At 32.0% G+C, this 22,055-nt stretch overlaps 1 protein-coding gene and 1 long non-coding RNA gene across 2 annotated transcripts; both read right to left on the bottom strand.

Moving 5' to 3' along the window:
• Nucleotides 1-244: 244 nt before the first annotated feature.
• On the bottom strand, nucleotides 245-14,648 carry LOC111718021 (alpha-amylase A). The gene is made up of 18 exons (XM_023493499.1): nucleotides 14,541-14,648; nucleotides 14,079-14,109; nucleotides 13,245-13,346; nucleotides 12,829-12,875; nucleotides 10,884-11,006; nucleotides 10,383-10,473; nucleotides 9,267-9,317; nucleotides 7,171-7,254; nucleotides 6,490-6,561; nucleotides 6,096-6,236; nucleotides 5,695-5,847; nucleotides 5,538-5,636; nucleotides 5,040-5,098; nucleotides 4,800-4,898; nucleotides 3,484-3,548; nucleotides 2,839-3,088; nucleotides 1,346-1,466; nucleotides 245-280 (listed from the first exon to the last, which is right to left on the bottom strand). The coding sequence occupies exons 1-18, from the start codon at nucleotides 14,597-14,599 to the stop codon at nucleotides 245-247; spliced, it is 1,683 nt and encodes a 560-aa protein (XP_023349267.1). The 5' UTR covers nucleotides 14,600-14,648.
• A 4,152-nt stretch (nucleotides 14,649-18,800) lies between these two features.
• On the bottom strand, nucleotides 18,801-20,558 carry LOC111718022 (uncharacterized). Its single transcript, XR_002768977.1, has 2 exons — nucleotides 20,409-20,558; nucleotides 18,801-19,225 (listed from the first exon to the last, which is right to left on the bottom strand). It is a non-coding gene; the product is annotated as an uncharacterized LOC111718022 (long non-coding RNA).
• Between the last annotated feature and the right edge of the window lie 1,497 nt (nucleotides 20,559-22,055).

The following is a 22,055-nucleotide window of genomic DNA, read 5'->3' as shown; positions in this document are numbered from 1 at the left end:
TTTTTAGGATTCATTTGAGACATATAAATCGTTTTTATATGATGTATAATTACTGAGTTTGAGAGCAAACTTTTAGTCGACGTTTGAAATCATCCATTTGGATGGTTACGTTTTCAGAATTATTATATTTCTAATTAATCGTTTCAGAAAAGTCTTGAACATTTCTCAACTTTATTGAGTTTCTTAAAACATTGTCATTTTTATAATTTTTATTTTGTACTAATTTTTTGTACACAATGATGTTTTATTTATTCGTGTCAGCATCAATTTGTTCTTCCTCCTAAAAATAAAACTATTTTTATGGTGTAATACCAATTGGACCACTGACCCATGATCGATAAAACTTTCGTTCATTTAGACGAAATAAAGTCCTTTTGAAGAAATATTTGTTTTATTGAACTAATTTAAAAATTTTACAAAAATTACCTCCTGTAAAGTTTGGTATGATAAAATATATTTTAGATTAAAAAAAAATAGTTAAATTAAAAATAATTAAGTTTGTTATTCATTCATGTGTACAAATGTTCAAATGGACTAAATACCGATTTGTGAACAGCAGACTTTCCTCCAATGAACAATTTCAGTTCAATTTGCTATTAGTCCAATCGATGTATCATCGTTTTCATAGGAAATATATTATTTACATCAAAGCAAAATAATCAAAACAAGTTTTTTCTAATGTCAGGGGCACCTAACAATATATAACAAGAAATGGGGGGAGGGGGAATTGAATAATTGAGGGCCAAAGGAGGGAGGAAGAAATATGGCCCCTGATGGTGATTATGTTATCAGAATACCTACCATCGGGGAGTTTATATTTACCTTGTGACACAAGATGGTGACCGTGTTATCAGAATACCAACTGTCTCCAAGTAATTCATATTTACTTCATGACACAAGAAATTGGTGACCATATTATCAAAATACTAACTATCACAGGAATGATCATATATACCTCATGGCAAAAGATGGTGACAGTGTTATCATAATACCAACCCTCTCCTGAGAGTTAATATTTACCTAGTGACACATGATGGTGTCTGTGTTATCAAAATACCAACTTACTCCTGGTAGTTCGTACGTACCTCATGACACAAGATGGTAATCATGTTATCAGAATACCAACTGTCTCCCGGTAGTTCATATTTACCTATGACAAAAGATGTTGACTGTGTATTCAGAATACTAACTTTCTCCTGGTAGTTGGTAAGTACCTCATGATACAAGATGGTAATTGTGTTAATAGAATACACACCGTTTCCTGGGAGTTCATATGTACCTTGTGACACAAGATGGTATCCATGTTAGCAGAATACCAACTGTTTGTGGGGGAGTTTATATTTACCTCGTGACACATGTTAGTGACCGTGTTATCAGGATACCAACCATCTCCAGGAAGTTCATATTCCCAACTAACTCCTGGTAAGTAACCAACATTCTCCACACACTCGGCATCATCAGAGATTCTAATTTTCATTCCAATTTTAAAGTTTTGAGAAGAAAAATTAATTGCACAGTTTTGTCTTGTAAATTTTTGTAAACATTCGTGAATGAAAAAAAATGTTTTTTTTTGAAACAAATTATGGACTCTGAAAGCAGTTGCATTTTGAATGAATAAAGAGTTAATGTCGGTCAAGATTTGTATGGTTTAATATTTTTTAAATATCATTATCACAATTTTCTGAAAAATTCATCCCTTCTACTACAGATTATAGGAGAAGGATGTCAATTATAATTACCCAGCAAGACCAAATATGTCATCATCCTCCAGTGATATTGTCCATCTTATCCATTTATAATGTTTATCTAAAAATAACTTTAGCTAGATAAATTTGTTTACAACTATGAGAAATCAAAACTTTAAAAGAAAATTCATAAATTACATTATTTCAAGTGTCAATCTATTTACATGCGTACCCTTTAAACCTTTGACTAAATAAAAAGATGGAGGGATCTCATTTTTTATCTATTATAGATTATTGCATTTCTCGTTTATGCAACTGGAGAAAAAAATAAAATTTTAAAATTAAATACACTCAAAGACAGAAAAAAAACAATTCCATCATTTTTGATAAATATTCACAAGAACCTTTGAAAATAACACATGGCACTCTATATATGGAGGGTCACTTAAAATTCTTCAGAATTGTATTTACCCTCAGTAAAATGCAAAAATTTTGTAGTGTGGAGTATTGATTCATGTTTATACACTCCTCTGTCATTATCAGCACCTACAAACCAGTTATTAGTGTCTAAATTGAAACATTTTAGATTTTTATTTAATATTTATTTTTCATTTCTATTATTCTAATTTGAACCATCTATAAGTTTCCAAAACCTTTTATTTTAGCAAGTTTTTTAGTGGAAAGCTTATTAAGGTAAAGTTTGATAAAAATATAACTAGTCTTACAGGACCTTGAAATATTCATAATAAATACTATCTACTTGACAATATTACCATAAATTCTGTAGATTCCCAAAAATTCAGGGTAATATTCCAGTATTCCTAAATTAGTTGACAATTAAGAATTTGGATATGTTATTGAATTGTATGTTTCAAAATTACCTCCACTACTAGTAATCTTTAATGCCTTGCAGCAGTTTGATGGTGCAGTGACTGGATTGGTAGTTTTTGTTGTTGTTGTTGTTGTTGTTGTTGTTGTTGTAGTTGTTGTTGTTGTTGTTGTTGTTGTTGTTGTTGTTGTTGTTGTTGTTGTTGTTGCTGTTGTTGTTTCTGTAGTAGTTGTAGTTGTAGTTTTAGTTGTAGTTGTAGTTGTGGTTGTTGTAGTTGTTGTAGTTGAAGTTGTTGTAGTAGTCGTAGTTGTTGTAGTTATTGTAGTTGTGGTTGTTGTAGTAGTTGTAGTTGTTGTAGTTGTTGTAGTTGTTGTAGTTGTTGTAGTTGTTGTAGTTGTTGTAGCTGTTGTGGTTGTTGTAGTAGTTGTTGTGGTTGATGGTTCAACAGACAAGAAACCACAATCAACACATAATGCTACAACTGGTTCAGTTTCATTAAACACAGAAATGGATGCTTTCCCATTTACTACTTCAATAGTTTGTTTACAATCAGATATTATATCACAGTATTGCCCTAAATAATTGAAGTAAAGAAAATTAAAGATATAAATTCTCATTATCTACAATAGTAGACAATTACATCAAAACAATAAGGACAACTTTTTAATTAAATTTTTAAAGCCTTTTTTTTCGAATAATAAGTTTAAAATAAATCAAAGAGAAACTTCTTTAACTTGACTTTAATATGTTTATGGGTATCCATACTGTTTAACAGCTTAATTTAATTCAAAATTGGAATCAAAATTTGTCTTCATTGTATTGATATTATCACCTACCATTGTAGGAAATTGGTTTGGCCATTCAATGTGCAACAGGCTTAAAGTAAAATTTGACCCTCAACAGTTTTATGTTGAATAATTGGTAATGAACGAGTCAAACTAAATTTCATGTTATTATTTAAATGGTTACCATCTGGCAGTCCTGTGTCCATAACCAGACCAAGGTTACCCATTGCAAAATAAGCAATTTTACCTCTAAAAAAGATTATGTTGCTAATGCTACAAAGTAATATAACTAGTCAAATACAACAAAAAAACTAACCCATTTCGTCAAAAATGGCGCTATTGATAAAAAAACTAAGTTGATTTTTAATCTGATAATGATTCACCCCTTATACAAGTGGTGTTAGGTAATTTACCCATCACAACTTCCCCATCAACAATCTCCCTAACACAACTTCCAAAACACAATTTCCCTGGTCACTTCTTTCCCCAATAGCAACTTCCCAATTAATAATTTTGCATGCAGTAAAATTCTGAAGTAAAATAAAAATTTATTAGAAAATATTGAAATAATCTTGAATGAAATCAACAAAAATATTGTAATATATAGTAATATGATATTTCATAAAATTCAACGAACATGATAAAATTTTACAGAATTCTTTACATCTATCTAGGGTTAATTTTCTACTTAAATTGCTTTCATTCAAGACAGGCTGAAATGGTGTGGTAACAGTTAGCCCAATAACGTTTTACCCAATCACGTTTCCCCAAAAACTTTTCAGCCAATTTTAGGTAAAATAACGTTTCACCCAATACTACGTTTAACCCAAATTATGTTTCACCCAAACTACACTTATTGAAGAGTTTCACCCCATTTCTTTCTATTTTTCTGAAACATACATTGCTGATGATTTATGATTTCCGATCATAACTCAAAACCCCTGGACCAATTTGCCTCAAATTTTGATTGGGAAAAACAAGATAATTGTGGGAATGTTTTTAGATTGGTTAAAAAAAATCTAATCTGAGTGGGTTGACTCATATATACAAATATATTAATGCAAATTGTTGTACATCCGTAACTTTTTTGTTCGAAATCTGCAAAACCATATTTTATCTGACCATGGCGGCACAGTTACATGTAGCTAAGTACATCTCCTAAAAAAGGGGGAAGCCCATTCTTATTGATCAAAATAGCCATGAATGTCAACTTCATGTTTGGACTCCGAGAGGATGCATAAATTGAGCAGTAATTAGAATATCTGTAACCTTATCTATACAATTTTAATAAATTAAAAGAGATATTTTTTAAAAAGTCAAAATAAATTTTGCAAGATTTTTTTTTGGGGGGTGAAACTCTTAAGTTAGTGTAGTTTGGGTGAAACGTGATTGGGTGAAATGTATTTTGGGTGAAACAATATTTTGGGTGAAACATTATTTTGGGTGAAACGTTATTGGGCGAACTGTTACCACACCGCTGAAATGGATTGATCAACTTACCTTGAAAAAGAAACATAATCGATCCTTGCCTCCCAATTTTCTACTGGTTCTCCTTGAACTCTGTTGGCAAATTTGATCATGTTCCCAATTGAGTTCCATCTAGGATATTATATGAGTTAAAGCTGGATTAAGCAAGCTATGGAGTTCTTGATTATCACTATTTCTGCTAAAAGTTCTGTCCTTTGGCTTTTCCTTCAATGGCTATGATTTTTTACATCTAAGAATTATTTCAACACTTACCTATGCTCACACACCCATTCTTCTCCAGTACAGTTTTTGGTAGAGTTATCTGGTGGGCCCTGCACCCGAATGAAATATATAAGAATTATGAATTAATAATTAATTATACTGCCTTTTTACCAATATCACCAATCCATGATTCCCCAAACATTGGAATGTGAAGTTATTTAAAGTTCCATTGCCGAGTTAAGATAAATAAAGACCTGTTAGTAAATTTGTTCTTGTCATCTCTAAAAAAGATAAAATTGTGTACAACCATTTATCAGGAACTTAAAACTTTTTCTTTACTTTACTTAATTTTGCTTTACCGTCAACCAATTTTGCATGCATTATGTTTTGTATGCAAAATTGGTCTTGAGAAGCCTTAGCAAGTTAAAATTCCCTTAACCATCCTGCAAAGTAATTGTAGATAATCATTAGCCTAAACTAAACCCTTAATATTCTGATTTAATTAAGCATGAAATAATTCTTGCTATGGCATTCATAACTTATACCCACCTGATCTGATTTGTTAAACTTATAGCTTGACATTACTCGTTTGAAGCCATAATCATACGCCAGCATGAATGCTGATGCCATTTTGTATTTCAATGGGTCCTATACAAAAATAGGAATTGCATAAGTTTAACCAAAGGTTCTCCTAAATATTAGCTACCTTAAAAGTCAGAATGTTCATTTTATCATCCCTTTGAGTTTCATGGTTATCAATGAAAACAACAGCATGATCTGGATCTGCCATTCCTGAAGCTTCATCATATATAGATGATAGTAAACCAAAATCTTCTCCAGCATTGATGATCTCAGAAATCTAAGGTAATTAAAGGTGGTAACTAGCGAGGAAAGAATCCTACGTTTCAAAGGTTGATTAACACTTAGACCTAGAATGAAAAAGGTTAAGGTTGAGCTGTTACTTTACTTGCAGAAATAATGAGGGGTGTATGCATTGGCTATTGTGCAACCTTAATTCTGTTAAACAGATGCCCAGGGGCTTTTGTAAGGCATCTGCAACTGAAGACTGAATGGCTACCCTAGTTTGTAAAAGGTGACTAATCTAACCTTTAATCCATATCTGAACTCTGTGGTTTTCCCAACACCGTAATATTCAGTCAAATTCACCGAGTCAAGACCAAAGTCTTCAACTTCATTTATAAAAAATATGCCATCAGGGCCAAAATCTTCAATTTGTATCAAAATTTCCTAAATATAAAGATTATGTAGCCTGAATAATGGTACTTAGATTTAAAAAAAATATGTAATTCCCAGAATTTTTTGATTGCTTTGCTAAAGTTTAGAATTTTTAGGGTTTTTTTTTTGTTTTAATCACTTACTGTTGTACTGTAATATTATGACTTTTGAAATCAGTTTTTACATGGTTGAATTCAAAGAAGATCTTAATATTGTCATTCATTTTTTGGGACATCCTGCATCATAACTTTCCAAGTTTGCGTACCTCTATATCAATTGGGTCCATGTACTTAGCTGAGTCAATTTTAAATCCTTTTACACCAATATCAATACAGTCCTGAAAAAATGTCATAAATTTGAATTTAATATTCCTTTTTTCTGTTGGATTGCTTGCCTTTATCTGTATAAAGATGTTTTATCCTTAGCTTATGAATTAGTTGAGGTTACATGATTCTTGGAACCTCTTCTATCTATATACTTTGCTTGTCTGGGTTTCTGTGTATTCATTTGTCTGTTTGTGTCCAATTAAAGTCCAAACGGCGAAGCATATTGAGCCCATTTTTTGTGGGACCTTACCTGACCCCAAGAAAGGTTTATAGATCATTAAAATTACAAAAGGTTGTCTCGATTTTTGATTTTCGAAAGATTTTGAAAATCCAGTAAAAAACTAATTTTAAATTTAAACTTTTTTCTTATTGTTTTATTATAGTGACAAAGTTTAACTAGAAGCGCTCTGATAGCTTAGTGCATTATATATGTCCAAGAAGAATTAAAGAATATACTAAGGTTAAACCCTCTCTAGGGCCAGAATAGGGAGGAGGTGGTGGTGTTGAGCAACAACTTAGCTCATTAGAAAAGAGCTATATCTCCATTAAATGCACACATATTTCATATTCTATAAAGTTTTTTCCCCTGTTTTAAGTTATTTATGATTCCAGAAACTGACCTGAAGAAATTCAGCAATGGTAGTTCTAACAAAACTCTTACTTCCATACAAATCATTGTAGTTGTTTTTGTAACAATTCCGGATCTAAAAATAGATCTTAGATTATTAAGTATCTTAGAAGAAGGGGTTCCCATAAGATACAAGTTACAAATTGAGTATGACCAATGGAGCAAATGCCAATAATTCTGATTATCTAAAAGGGAGTGTTTACGAAAAATGTTGAAAAATATTTGATAGTGATTGCTACTAATCCTACTTCTATCTGTTGTCTATATAAGGAGAAAATTATTAAAAACGACTCAACTCATACCAAAGACCATAACTTCCATACAAGTTCAGAAAGTTGAAATTTTTTACTCCTATCGTAAAAGAATCAATTTAATTCCAAACAAATCATTCAGATATTACAAACTATAATCATCGATTTTTTTTCAGCGCATTCATATACAGTTGAAAACATTCATTCCTGTTTCAAAGATTATTGATAATGAAGACGACATTTTCATATTTTCCAGGAATGTTCGAAAATTCAGTGCCAGATTAGTAGCAATCACCATTGAATATTTTTCCCAAAGAATCAGTTTTGTCAATTACCATTATGTCAACTGGCCCAAATATGTACGCTGAACAGTTAGGAACACTTTTGAAATTTTCAGTAATTTTGATTTGACTTTTTAATACAAATTTCGTTTACACAATACAATATACATTTTTTAGGTGAATAAATGGACAGTTTTTGTAAAGAAAGATTTGTATGAAAACTGACCAGAAATTTTTAATGTTTTCTATGTGTCTGAATTTTCATATTGTTTAATGTTGAAATTTCAAATATATATTTGCGACTGTAATTACGTGTTTATGGCCTGTAAATTTCCGTTTATCATTTTTCTTGAAAAGGTCAATGTGGGAGTCGAGGATGAAATAATCATCATTGGAGTACTATCAGAGACCCCCTTTCATGACTGTCTCATCAGAGACCCCATCACTGTCTTATCTTAAACCCCCAGATTTTCATCAGAGACCCCCAGATTTTCATCAGAGACCCCCAGATTTTCATCAGAGACCCTAATATTTTCATCGGACATTCCCAGATTTTAATTGGAGATCCCCAGTTTTTTGTTGGAGACCACAAACTTTTCATTGAAGACCCAAATCTTTACATTGGAAACCCAAATATTTTCATCGGAGACCCCAAAATTTTAATTTTTTGAACCCCCGATTTCATTTGAAACCCTAAGATTTTCAGTGGAGACCTCAAACTTTTGTTTTAAATTCCCAATTTTCATTGGAGATCTGGGGGGCTCTGTTTTATATCTGTGAAAATTTGGGGTTAAAACAAAAAGTTTTGGGTCTCCAATGAACATCTTGGGGTTTCTCCCTAAAAATCTTGGGTCTCAGAAGGAAAGCTCGGGGTCTCCAATAAAAATCAGGGGTTTCTCCACTTAAATCTTGGGTCTCAGATGAAAAGCTTGGGGTCTCCAATAAAAATCTGTGGGTCTCTATTGGAAATCTAGAGTCCCTGGGGAAAAGTTTGGAGTCTCCAAAGAAAATTTTGGGGTCTCCAAAAAAAAGTTTGGGGTCTCCGAAGAAAAGTTGAGAATCTTTAATGAAAATCTTGGGTTGGTCTCCAATGAAAATTTGGGGTTTAAAACGTGCGGAAAGTTTGGGGTTTCAAATGAAAACCTGAGGGTCTCCAATGAAAACAGGAATTTTTTATTTTTGAACTTCTTAGAAGACTTAAAGTCCATTTTAAAGAATCATTAGATAACAATGATCCCCCCCCCCAATAATATCTACCCTTTGTATTTTTCTTTAAAGTACGTCTACGTGTCTTTATCTTATTTTTTTTACAATTTTAACCTGGTTTCAAACATCAATATGCAGTATGCAACTGCAGTACACAGTTCGGAAACAATATGATCGGAAAGTATGAAAACCTAACAAGTGTGCTCAACTAGGATGTACAGTACATTGTGGTAAATTTATGCCTGTTGACATAGTGGTAATTGACAAAACTGATTCTTTGGTATTTTTCGACTTTTTTTCATGAAAACTCCCTTTAAACATCATAATTAAGAAAATAATAATGGATTCACTTGTGCCGTATCGTTGAAGTCTAGTATTTCACAAATTGGCTGATGAAAGTCCTAAAAAAACAAGCTGTATGAAAATGTTAGAAAAAAGAACAGTTTAAATGAATGTTCTGGGGTCAAAACTTTGGTTAGGATATCACTTGGATACAAATTCAAAATTTTATGACCAAACAAAACTTTTGATTTCTAGGGATTAAATGTTAAAATCTTTGAAATAAAACAAATTTCAATCTGTCAATGCATTGATTCCTAACTCCTGATTGGTCTTAATATATCAATCCTCTCAACCAAAAAAGATATAACCATCTCAATTAACTATACAGCTCATCTAATGTCCGCTACTAAACATCACTCTCCACTAAACGCTACTATATCTTCGGTCAGTGTACTGCAAATTACTGTAGACCACACCGAAAGCTTAGTTGAGGGTGTGTTCCTTGTTTTCATGCTAGAGTTCTCAACTCCCTGGCTATTTATACATATGATTCATGTCCTGTCAGTTTTTTTTTCAATTTGCCGAGCGAAGAGGAGCTGCCGCCATAGTATTATTAGCTAGCTACTGTTACTGTAGGACACGTAGATTGATAAACATTGTTTTTTTTTGCGTACTGTTCTCAAAGTCTCAAAAATGGAGCAAAAAATGTATAATATTTATATCTAGTCTATAAGTTATGTTAAAATATTTAATATTTATATCTAGTCTATAAGTAATGTTAAAATATTTAATATTTATATCTAGTCTATAAGTAATGTTAAAATATATAATATTTATATCTAGTCTATAAGTTATGTTAAAATATTTAATATTTATATCTAGTCTATAAGTAATGTTAAAATATTTGATATTTATATCTAGTCTATAAGTAATGTTAAAATATATAATATTTATATCTAGTCTTTAAGTAATGTTAAAATATATAATATTTAAATCTAGTCTATAAGTATTGTTAAAATATATAATATTTATATCTAGTCTATATAAGTAATGTTAAAATATATAATATTTATATCTAGTCTATATAAGTAATGTTAAAATATATAATATTTATATCTAGTCTATAAGTAATGTTAAAATATATAATATTTATATCTAGTCTATATAAGTAATGTTAAAATAACCTGTTTGGAAAATGGGATTCCAGGAAATATCTGTTTAGCTCCATCAAATGAGGAATTTGCTGTCCCATAACCAGCTTCATTAATGGAGGCCCTTTGAACATTTCTTTACATTTGTTTATAATTTTTGCATTTGCAATTTTTATACCTGAGAGCATATTTTAATTCAAAATTTAGAGGAATAGACTGTAAAGACAGCAAACGAACATTATTTACAGTTCAGATTAATATTGTGCCCGCCCTCCTTTATCATACGAAGGAGTTGAGTCTTTGCCACAAACTTTGATTTTCTAATTCATAAATCTTTGCAATCCTATGTTATAGACCTTAGATATTTCAAACTAAGATTTCTGTTAGATCAAATAATCTAAGTTTGAAATATCAAAAGTTTTCATGATTAGGTATGAAAGATATGGGACTTAGAAAATTTGAATTTGTGGCAAGACTCAATTCCTTAGCACACTCATAAAAAATTGTTTAACTGAAAAAAAAATCTTTACGTACATATGGTTGAAAACTGCATCAACCACAACGTTGACTCCAACAGCTGAACAACGATGGACCATATCTTGGAACTCAGCCTTGCTACCAGATCTAGATTCAAGCTTAAAGGACACCGGCTGATATCTAGAATATATCTGCTGTTTAAAGGTATTGTAAGAGTAATTTTTAGTGACCATGATAAGATGACAATGCCCGATATTCATAACAGTTACCCATGAAACCATAATTAGATAAAAACAAATGGAAGATGATGTCGTTTTTTGGCTAGAAAAGTGTTTTGATAATTTCTCCATTGCTGCTTATAATCAAGAAATTTGCAAGTCACTTTTGCAGAGATAAATAAAAATAAACAGTGAATTCATTCTTGGTAAGACAAACCTTTAAAGGGTACCATTGTAAATTACACTATCAGTTCCTTTAATACAGTTTTTATTAAAGAATCTCTATCAAAAATGGTCGAGATAAAACCAAACAAGAACTTTCTAATTAATTTCCTAAATTTTGTATCTAGACTTAAGGGATAGAAATATCCGATCAATTGAAGCCCCAACATTTCACCAATTACAGACACAGGTTGAGAACAGGGTTTTAACCTTATAACCCTATCCCGATTGGGCTATTTTTGTTTAATATAGATTTTGATTTTGCCCTTATAGTTGAGATAGGGGAGTGTAATACATGACCCTCGTCCAGCTGTTCAAGGCCTGCTCAATGAAAAAAAATTAGACTTCTAACTTTAAGGGTTAGGGTGTAAGAGAGGATTTAAAAAAAAATTTAAAAGTTTAAAACTTTTTCAAAAATAGTTATTTTATTTTTGACAAATATTAATATTAACATATGACGCATGTTATCATATCTATTTATCAATGCCTTTTCAAATATATAAGTCTAAGCCTTGTAGCTAAATTAAAAAAGTTATTGATTATTTCTAATTTTTTTATAAACACCGACTCGCCATTTGACCTTTCCTAACCCTACCCTATGCATAAAAAAATTAGCAAAGTTTGTTTACAACTATGATATTGAAAAAGTAAAGAAGTTTAAAGTGTTCTAATGTAAGCCATTTTAAAGTTATTCGGAAGAAGCCACAAGGGGGTGGAACCCCCCCCCCCCAATCATGATAGGGTTAAGGAACTTATCCTGAGCTTAGCTTGTTCTTGATAAAAACGTTCCCATGATCAAAGGACAAAACGTTTGAGTTGAATATTAGGCTAAGCTTAGGAGTCTTATGCCGGCTTGTGTAACGAATCTTCTTATGCCAAACTGTAAATATTCAACACAAAAATATCATCCTCAAATCTCATGATCAAAATTAAGTAGATGATATGATTAACAAAACTATCACCGATTTTAACTAGTCAACTCTGAAGTACAGGGGTTACCCTCACAGGTCGAGACTGTAAAGACGACCTGAAACTCTTGAAATTTGTAGATCTTCAGATCAAACTAAGTTTTGTAAATATTGGTTAGATTATTTGTCTTTTTATTCTTTTATTAATTTGTTATGACAAAGAAAGAAACAAGTTTACAGCTGCTGGGAATCATAAGGAAAAAGACAATATGAATTCAATACAGTTGTCTCTTAATTATGAAGTCTCATCATTTGTTAGTAATCCTGTGAATGTTTATGCATTTGTTAAAACCAGGGGTTACAGCTGGAAGTGTTGGGCCCAAAGAGTGCCTGAGTTGAACAAATTTAAGCCCCGTCAATTGTAACACATTCCCGAGTACGACACGGACAGCCGTAGTACATTTGAATGTCCGAGCCGGGTCAACCTTTCCGGTTCCAGATTGTACTGTATCGCCCAGACATTGGGTAAATGAAGCAGACACTCAATAGGACTTGCCGGTGCAACAAGGTTGACGCGGTCAGACTTTAGGTTTATTTTTTTTTTACTGAAGGGTCAGGGGAATTGAGTATGAGTACTATAAATCAATTTTTTACCTTGTTTCCCAAGATTTTCCAACCACATGTTCATTTGGAGGTGAAACCTTTATAAAATATAGAATTATTAAGTATGATATAATACATAATTACAAAATTCAAGTAGAAATATTTGTATTTGAAAATCTACCCAGATAAAGAAGTTTTCTACAAATAACACTTTCTGAACAATTGTCGTGGACTGTCCTTGGTATTTTAATTAGGTCGAAAATACATTAAAATTGTCATTTTCTTGAATCTCCAAACAAAGTTTTCAAAAATTTTTGTAGAATTTCAAATATATTCATCCTACCAAACCTAAAAACCGGGAAATACATGCCAGGTTCAAATTGCAGGCGTTAACCATGCAGTTGTTTCATAGACGAACAGTTAGTTACTACTTAAAAAACTTGTTGATTAGCTGACAACATATGTACCTGAACTGCACAAAACCCTTTAGGTCCTAAATATTGTTCACATTCTTCAGCAACATCCGCCCAACTCCACTCAAACAGTTGAACCAAAACAATCCGGTCATCCTGATATTTTACAGTTTAAACCAGAACTTCGAAAACATTGATAAGATTTATAAAATGTCGTCTTGACAACAGTTTTTATAATATTATACCTAACTTAAAAAAGCAGGCGATGTTGGAACAGTTATAAATATCTGCAGTATTCCAGCACATTATCAGTAAGTTAAGAAGACGACATTTTACAAATTCTTTTTATTTCCTTGAAGTTCTGAGCACCTGTAACTTAATCTTATTCAATTTTGAAATAAATGTTACTTTTACTTTTACCCCCCTTAAGTTCAAAAGCCTCCTTTAACATGGAGGATCCTTATTTCCGGTTTAACATGGAGGATCCTTATTTCCGGTTTTTTAAATTTAAAATTTGAAAGAATATTGAAATATTTACATTAATTTCCAAAACATGCAATCTTTGATTTTTTTTCTTAAATAATTCATTATTTTTCAAATTATCTGTGTTTATTTAATCCATTGTTTTTAAAGAAGCAATGATTTCTCCTCCCCCATTTAAAGAGTTTCATTTGAAATTCACAACGTGGTATCCTTCGAACCATATACCAAGGAATATATTGTCTTTTCTCTATTTTAAAAACAAATTAATTTTATCAATTATATGAGAAATTGAAAATCGTCAATTTTTATGCAAAATTTTATTGATCTGCAATTTTTACTTAAACAAAAGATTATAAGGTATGGTAATGAGTCAGGTCACAATTAAAAGAACTTTAAGTATACTACCTGACATACAGGATCAGAATAACCTTGTGATCTAAAAAAAAGGAGAAAAAATTAGCTTGTTAAAAGAATTTCATTAGACATTTTTAATGTATAACAAAAAACGGATATCTTTACATAAATTTAGCTTGTCTGTCTGTCTGTTTGTTTGTATCCAATAAACGTCAAAACGGCTGACAGGATCGTGCCCAAATTTTGTGTGGGACCTCACGTGACCTCAGGGAAGGTTTATGAATGATCAAAATTTTAAAAATGTGTGTTAAATTTTTTTATTTTTGTATAGTTTTGAATATGCGTGAAAAATTTATATGAGATCTGCTTTTTTTTTGTTTTTGTACAAAGAGAAGATGCTAAGAGATACAATTAAAAGTTGAAATAGAATATGGGTGCGAAGTGCCCTAACAGCCTGGTATTTATATAAATCATTATATAATCAGAAAAAAAGTTACTTCTTTTTCTTTTTACCTTTTGCTTGAACTATATGTAAGAAAAAACAATAATATTAAGAATCTCAATCCATACATTTTTATTTATTTTTATTTTCAAACAACACTGATAACAGATTATACTAAACTGACTTTTACGATAAACACAAACAAATTAATTTATAAATAAATAATAGCACTTTCTAAAAGTACTTTAACTGTTATAAGTTTTTTGCTGATAAGGCTGAATTTTATATGACTTAGAAAAACATTTACAAATATCTTTATCAATGGAGGAAGAGAAGAAGCCCACCCCCTGGATATTCTGGTTGGGAAGAGAAATGATATCCTTCTTTGATATTTCCTATGGTTCTCATGCAAAGATTGTAAAAATTAGTAAATCCGAGAATTCCTTAATTTATAAATCCGCCACAATTCAGATCTGGTGGTATGCAGTCGAGTATTGCTTTGGAAGAGTAGTTTTTGGAGTTCAAGTTTCTTGTCAAAAATTATTTTAGTATTTTAACCCTATTCCTGCTGGGGGGGGGGGGTCAATTTGACCCCCCCCTGTAGTTTTTTTTACATAACTCAAAAAGTATTGGTCTGAGGCTGTTGAAATTTTCTGACTTTTCTTACATACCCAAAGCCCTCCCTTTAGGCCTAAAACCGGGCTTTAATACTAACTGCCTGAGTCCTCAGGCACACTGCCTGAATGACCATGCTTTTGCCTGTAACAAACTAAATCTTTGTTTTGACCCACTTTCACTTATCAGATTTTGATAAAATTTAGCTTTTTGGAAAGCCTATGACATAAGGAAACGGATTGAACAAGTTTTGCGAAAAAAAATGCAAATTTTTTGCAAACAACCTGTCAAAGGAAATTTGCACATTTTTAGTTTTTCTTGATTAAATATCAGGTTATTTAAAATTTTGCAAAAATTTTTGCATATTTGAAATGGCATGGTCAAGGGCTTTTCAAAAATGTATAATTTGTCATTTTTTGGACAAATTTTTTTTGCAAACATTTTTAATATATAACTGGATTTTGCGATAAAAAATTCAATTTTTGCAAATTTGCAAATTTTTTTGCAGATATTAAAAGTAGAGCACAAGAGCTTTCTAATGATGTATCATTTGTCATATTTGGACATACAACATGGGATTTAGAGGGGGGGTCAAATTGACCCCCCCCCAGCGTATCCTGGTTTTCAAGTACCCCATCAGGGATAGGGTTAAAATAGTTCTGAATAAAATATTGAGGCCCATTGTAAATTACGTCGTTCATTGTTCATATAGTAAACATGCCAGTTGTAACAAAAATCCTGTATTGCGATCAAAACATTCCATGTACGTATATATGTACCTGTAATACCCATAGGTCAGTTTCCTCTTTTTTTTTGGGTCCGTTTCCAGTTTCAAAAAGTAGTTTAAAATTCTCAGAAATTGTTGATCGGTTTCCCCTTTGTTTTGAGTCCGTTTCCGGTTTTCAAAAAAAGTTTTTAAACCCGACCAACAAACTGAGAATTCAAAACTTTTTCCAAAACCGGAAACGGACCAAAAAATATTTGAAAACAGACCCTAAAAAGAGGAAACCGATCAACAAACTAAGAATTTAAAACTTTTTCTGAAAACCGGAAATGGACCCAAAAAAAGAGGAAAACGACCTAAAAGAGGAAACCGATCAACAAACTGAGAATTTTAAACTTTTTTTGAAAACCAGAAACAGACCCAGAAAAAGAGGAAAGGGACCCAAAAAATAAGAATTTTGTAGATCCAGAAAAATAATTAAATTAGTATTTTTTTTAGGGTTAGGTTAGGTTAAGACACTTTCTGGGCCAAGCGCTGTGGCTAGGACAGGCTAGGGGGCCGAGCGCTGAGGCCATGAGTTAGGTTAAGTTATGACACTCTCTGGGCCGAGCGCTGCGGCTAGGACAGGCTAGGGTACCGAGCGCTGCGGCCACATATCTTACATTTAAGACCTCACCAGCTGCCAGTCTCTACGCAAGCATCCCACAGATATTATTTTTCTGGATTCGATTCCCCTCTCTTGTTTTGGAATTTTTCGGGGCATTGCACACAACATAAATCCCACTCTGCCTTTTACATAAAGGTTAACCTGTACATTTAAAGTAGAGGGGGGGGGGATTTTTGTAAACTTCATTTTAAGCATGAATAAAAATGCAGAAACCAATTAATGTACATATGTCAAGTAGTTTTCTAACTCCTTGTAGAAGGTTCAACGTACTATTCAAAAAATATTTTGCAATATGAAAATCATGACGCAAAACATCCAAAATGGCGAACAATTTCTCCTTCCATTTCATCCTACAAGAAGGGGGGGGCACACGGGGCGCAGTCAGCCCCCCCCCCCGGTTCGGCACTAAGTTGTTTGCTAAAAATGTTATTAATGTATTTTAAATTTCTTAACCTTGCATTGGTTTTTGACAGATGCCAAAATAATTATTTCGCCAATAAAGTTGTTTAGTAATTTTAAATTAAATCTCATAGCATAAATTGTAATTTTTGGACAAAAGAGGAATGGTTCCCAGCAAGATATGTCACTTTCTCTTTTGAATTGACGAAATTAGTTCAAACAAATCCCGAAAATTCACAAAAGATATATGGGTAAAATTTCAGTTTAAATTTAAATCAGAGATCTGAGAGGAAGGTTTTAACTTATTTTGTTGATTCAAAAGTTCTCAGATTTTGTCTCAACACAACAAATAAAGACGTCACTCTTTTGGATTTTTTTTGTTCTCATGAATAAAGTTTACATGGTTTCATGAAGAATGTATTAAAAAATCTATTAAACAAAATAATAATCACCGAACAAACTTATTAGTTGGCAAGTTTGTTTAACTTTTTTCTAATTTTTGACTTTTTTGAATAAAAGTTTTTCTCCTTGGCATGATGTTTCAGCCGTAGGGCTGTGTTGTGTAGTGTACAACGTAGTGCAGTTTCTCCAAGCAAGGAATATTCACGTAGTTCTCCATGATAGCCTTCTGAAAGATGTCATACAGGTAGAAACAGTTTTGAGTTCCTGACTTTGTCAGAAGTTTGTTGAAAGAAGCTTGATGGTACATGTAAGACAGATTTTTGCAGACAAGATACCTGGAACTTTTCTTTAAGCACTGCAATCGTACTCTGCAACTCAGAAACCCTGACCCCCAGGGTTTTACATCTTTCATCTGCTTTATAAAACCGTTTTTTTTCTCAGTTGCATCATCAATAAACTTTAATTATTATCGAGACTTCTTCTTAAATTTTTCTCCTAAAGGCTTATAAATCAAGATATTAGTGTAGCAGGAGAAAAAGGAGAATACATTTTCAAAGACCAATTAATCTATGCTAGTTTCATTTAGATTTCTAAAAACATGGTAAATACATATGGTTTTTAAGCATTGATAAGTATTGAAAATAAGAGGGGAGCATTGCCCCCCAGCTACCCTTGTATTCTGAAGAGTTCGTAAGTAAGGGCTAGAAATTAACTCATTAAATGGATTATAAACTTTGGTACTTTAACCCTAAACAGGCTTTGGGGGAGGGGGTGTTTGGCGCCCCCTGTCTAGCTTTTTAGCCTTAGCCCTCTCATTTTTGACTTAATCGCCGTGAAATTTGTTGACTTTTAATAAATAGTAATTCAAAGGATTTTTTAAATACATTTTTTTATATGCATTGCATAGGCTAGGATACAAGGCATAGGCTAGGATACAAGGCATAGGCTAGGATACAAGGCGGTAAAAAGTCCGGAGTGTGTAAAACCAGGCCCGTAGCCAGGGGGGGGTGCAAGGGTGCAGGTGAACTAATAAAGGCCATAACTAATAAATATTTAAATAAATAATATAAATATAAATATATATATATAAATAATATTCAATTTAATTAAAACCTTCCTTCTTTACCAAACCAAGAAACTTAAAGAAAAAAAGACTTATTTGTTTTTCAATTTTTCTTTTTTTTACGTCATTAACAAAAAGAAACGATTGTTTTCCAAAAAATTGAAAATTAACCATCCCTAGCTACAAATTCAAAATATCTAGGTATTACCAAATGATAAAAAACAATACACTTTTAAAATGTGAAAGAAAGTGTAGAAGATATTCAAAATTCAAAATAATTTATCTAAGCTGAATTTGTCCCAAATTAGATAAAAAATGTATAAAATTTTTTTATTTGTAAATATTGATCATTTTGAGTTTAAATGATCACATAATTTTCAATGTAGAATACCTGGAGGTTAGAAGTTTAAATGCTCTTGTTATCAACATCACACAATCATGTAAAAAATAAAAAGAATACGTTTGAATCTTTAAACATGCTTTATTAAGAACAGGGATATAAACGGCTAAAACATTTGAACCGATTCAACTAAAAGTAACTAAAAATAACCAAACTAAAAATAACAAACTGATTTACATCCCCTAGTTTTTACACCTTCTTCATCTGTCTTACAGTCGGAATTTTTCTTGCATGCTGGAAGACATCCACCCTCAAATGGGACCATGTTTTTATTATCCTTGCAATATTGAGAATTTTGTTTTTTCAAGAGCGTTTCAAAACCACTATCAAGGAGACAAAACTTTTTGCAGGCCAATCCTTCAGGGCATTTTTTTTTCTTGGAACATTTGTCCAAACACCTGCCAGGATCTGACCAAGTTTGAGTTTTAGCACATTTAGCTTGGCTTACATAACTAGGTTGGCTCCAATAGTCGTAGTTATCACCTCCTAAATAAAGGATAAGATTGATACAGATTGGTCAGCGATTATATCAATACAACTGCCATCTCATGATATTTTTGTTATTTATGGGGTATCTGAATTTGAGTAAAGGTATAGGATCACAATGAATGTTTATTGTCCAAATTTTCAAAGGCAGCTTATTGAAAAAATTAGATCCCTAAAAAAACCGGACTTCTGGTACAAAACTGTATCCTACGATTAAAAAAATACAAAAATCCTTTTAAGGGTTAAAGAGATTATTTTAAGGTTTGTCTTCAATGACCAGTCAAAGAATTAGAGTGTACCGTTGTGACTAGGCATGTAAACGTTTTCATTCTTTTGAAAAACGATCGTTTCGTAATGAAAACGACGACGAAAAAATCAAAAACGAAATGATCGTTTTTAAAAACGATTGTTTTTTTTTAAAGTTTGTTTTTAAAAATGGTCGTTTTTAAACGATCGTTATTTACAACCTTCATAACCATCGTTAACGACGAACCTTTGTTAACGATCATTAACGACAACCCTTTGTTAACGATCATTAACAAAAGCCCTTTGTTAACGATCCTTAATGACGAACCTTCGTTAACAATCGTTAACAAAGAGAGGAAACCGACCTGAAGGGCATCTGCACTAATCATTGAGTAGTTTTTAAGAAAATATCTAGAAGTTTAAGCTCCCCCACAACTGTTAAACTTCATCTAAGACGACATTCGATAAAGTTGCAAGTAATTTTTTTTCTTGAAAAACTATATAGTTTTTCCAATAACGACCGTTTTTTTAAAGTTCGTCGTTTCGTTAACGATCGTTAATGACAACACTTCGTGAACGATCGTTAACGACGACCCTTTATTAACGATTGTTAACGACGACCCTTCGTTAACTAAATCGTCAATAAAATTTGTTTTTCAAAAACGATCGTTTTTTTCAAAAATGATCGTTTTTTTAAAAACAATTGTATAAAAACGATCGTTTTTGAAAACGATCGTTATTCGTTTTCTAAAAGTTCAAAACGAGAGGGTAATTTTTTCCAAAAACGAAACGATCGTTTTTGAAAACGAAAAACAATTGAAAAACGAAATATAAAACTATCGTTTAACGATTGTGACTTGTGTTTCTCATTAAATGCACTTTACAGTTTTTTTTTAATGAATTCTAAACAAGAGGAAGGGAGTCATCAATGTGTTACCTGAAATTCCTTTCGTCGACGTCAACACAGAGGTGAGAAGAAAAGCAGATAATAGAATCTTCATTTCTTAGAAATCTTCTTTCAACTTGTTGTAATTGCAGATTTGGTTATTTTGTTCCAATTGATATTGAACTGGTAAAGTATAAGATGGCCAACAGGTCTTTTATAACCTTAGCTGAATAGGCAATATAGTTGTAAAAATGCTATATACTTTTATCTGAGTTTTAAAAGTAATTTATTGGTGAATTTAATTATCTGTTTTATATCTAGAATACATAAAAGTTCTGATGATTTTGACACTTACAGTTAACAATGTAAAAATGTCACAATCTATAGTACATCTATAAAAGGTTTTTCAAGCCAAAATTACAATATTATATTCATAAACTAGAGTAGATACTATACATTCAGTTTACACTTTGATAGATATAGACATTGTTTTCGTGAATGATGGTTTTGTTAAAAAAAAAGATGGAAGAACGACTTGAAGTGTTCAGGAAAATGGAAAAACTTTTGTGTTTTCAAAAACTAACAATTTAAAATTGTACAATTGTTCATGAACAATTTGGTTATTTTTTAATAAATAAAATCAACAATCAATGTGACACCAAATTAAGTATTTTTTTAAACGATTAAAAATGAAACACAAACAAAATAGGTCAATCAGTAACAATAAATGAATGCAATTAAAAAGAAAGCCATCTCTAGATAGATCCCTATACATCGGAGACCCTTATTACCATATCATCCAATTAACCTCACTGTTCTGGGCTTTCTTTAAGAAAAAAAACAAAAAAGCGGATTGGAAAAATACAAAAAAAAATAACCAAGTAATTATTTCTTTAAAAAAAAAACATACAAGGGTGTCCCAAAAAAAACGATCTTTAAGACATTGTAAAACTCACTATGATTCAATTTTTAAAAATTTGTACATTTTTGAAATCTTTGTAACATTTCCGATCGATTGAAACCAGTAAGAGGTTCATAGCATTAAAATAAAGGAAGTATTGACCGTTTTGCAATTTTGGCTTGGTTGAAAATCCAAGTACAAAACTGTATCCTTCTTGGTAAATCTTCAGTTTAAGTTCCCCCCTTCTGATTGGCCAATATGGGTGATGATATTTCATATTACTTGCTATCCTTGACCTAGCTGGACTTGCCTAACATCAAAGACTTTCTTCTTGCAGAACTCACAATAAAAGTATTTCTAGCTCCAACACGTTTGGCAGCATCTCTGTTCATTACTTCTACAACCCTGGCAACATTTCTTGGAGTTCTGACATGTCGGGATCTTCCACTGGATGTATTTCCAGGACTTGTCTTACTATTCACATTGAGTACTGTCCCTTACTCTATTACCTTTTTTATAAATTCTTCTTTCATGACATACCCGCATAGAACAAGCGACGCTGTTTTAGAGTCTGAAAACGACCCGCACGTCCCCAAAAACGGGCGCTGGCCCGACTCTATTTTAGTACTAAGAAGATAGTCGTTTTTAGACCGAAAAGACCCTGAATCCGTCTCTCCTCAAAACGGATGGGTGTCGGGTTTCTGTCACGGCAGGGGGCCATTATCTCCCTCAATATTTATTGCTTTGGCGCCATATGTCTGCATCTGCAAGCTGTCGAGACAAGCTGTTTTCCACCC

Source organism: Eurytemora carolleeae, unplaced genomic scaffold, assembly GCF_000591075.1.
Source record: "Eurytemora carolleeae unplaced genomic scaffold, Eaff_2.0 scaffold1442, whole genome shotgun sequence".
NCBI lineage: Eukaryota > Metazoa > Arthropoda > Copepoda > Calanoida > Temoridae > Eurytemora > Eurytemora carolleeae.
The sequence above is the reverse complement of the archived record's forward strand: the minus strand, read 5'-3'. Positions and strand labels throughout refer to the sequence as shown.

Coding starts and splice junctions, on each gene's coding strand:
- LOC111718021 (XM_023493499.1), bottom strand. CDS start 14,599: ATGTATGGATTGAGATTCTTAATATTATTGTTTTTTCTTACATATAGT. Junction 9,318..10,382: donor GAATCCCATTTTCCAAACAG/GTTATTTTAACA, acceptor TTGTTTTTTTAG/GACTTTCATCAGCCAATTTG. Junction 7,255..9,266: donor ACTTCAACGATACGGCACAA/GTGAATCCATTA, acceptor ATCTATTTTTAG/ATCCGGAATTGTTACAAAAA.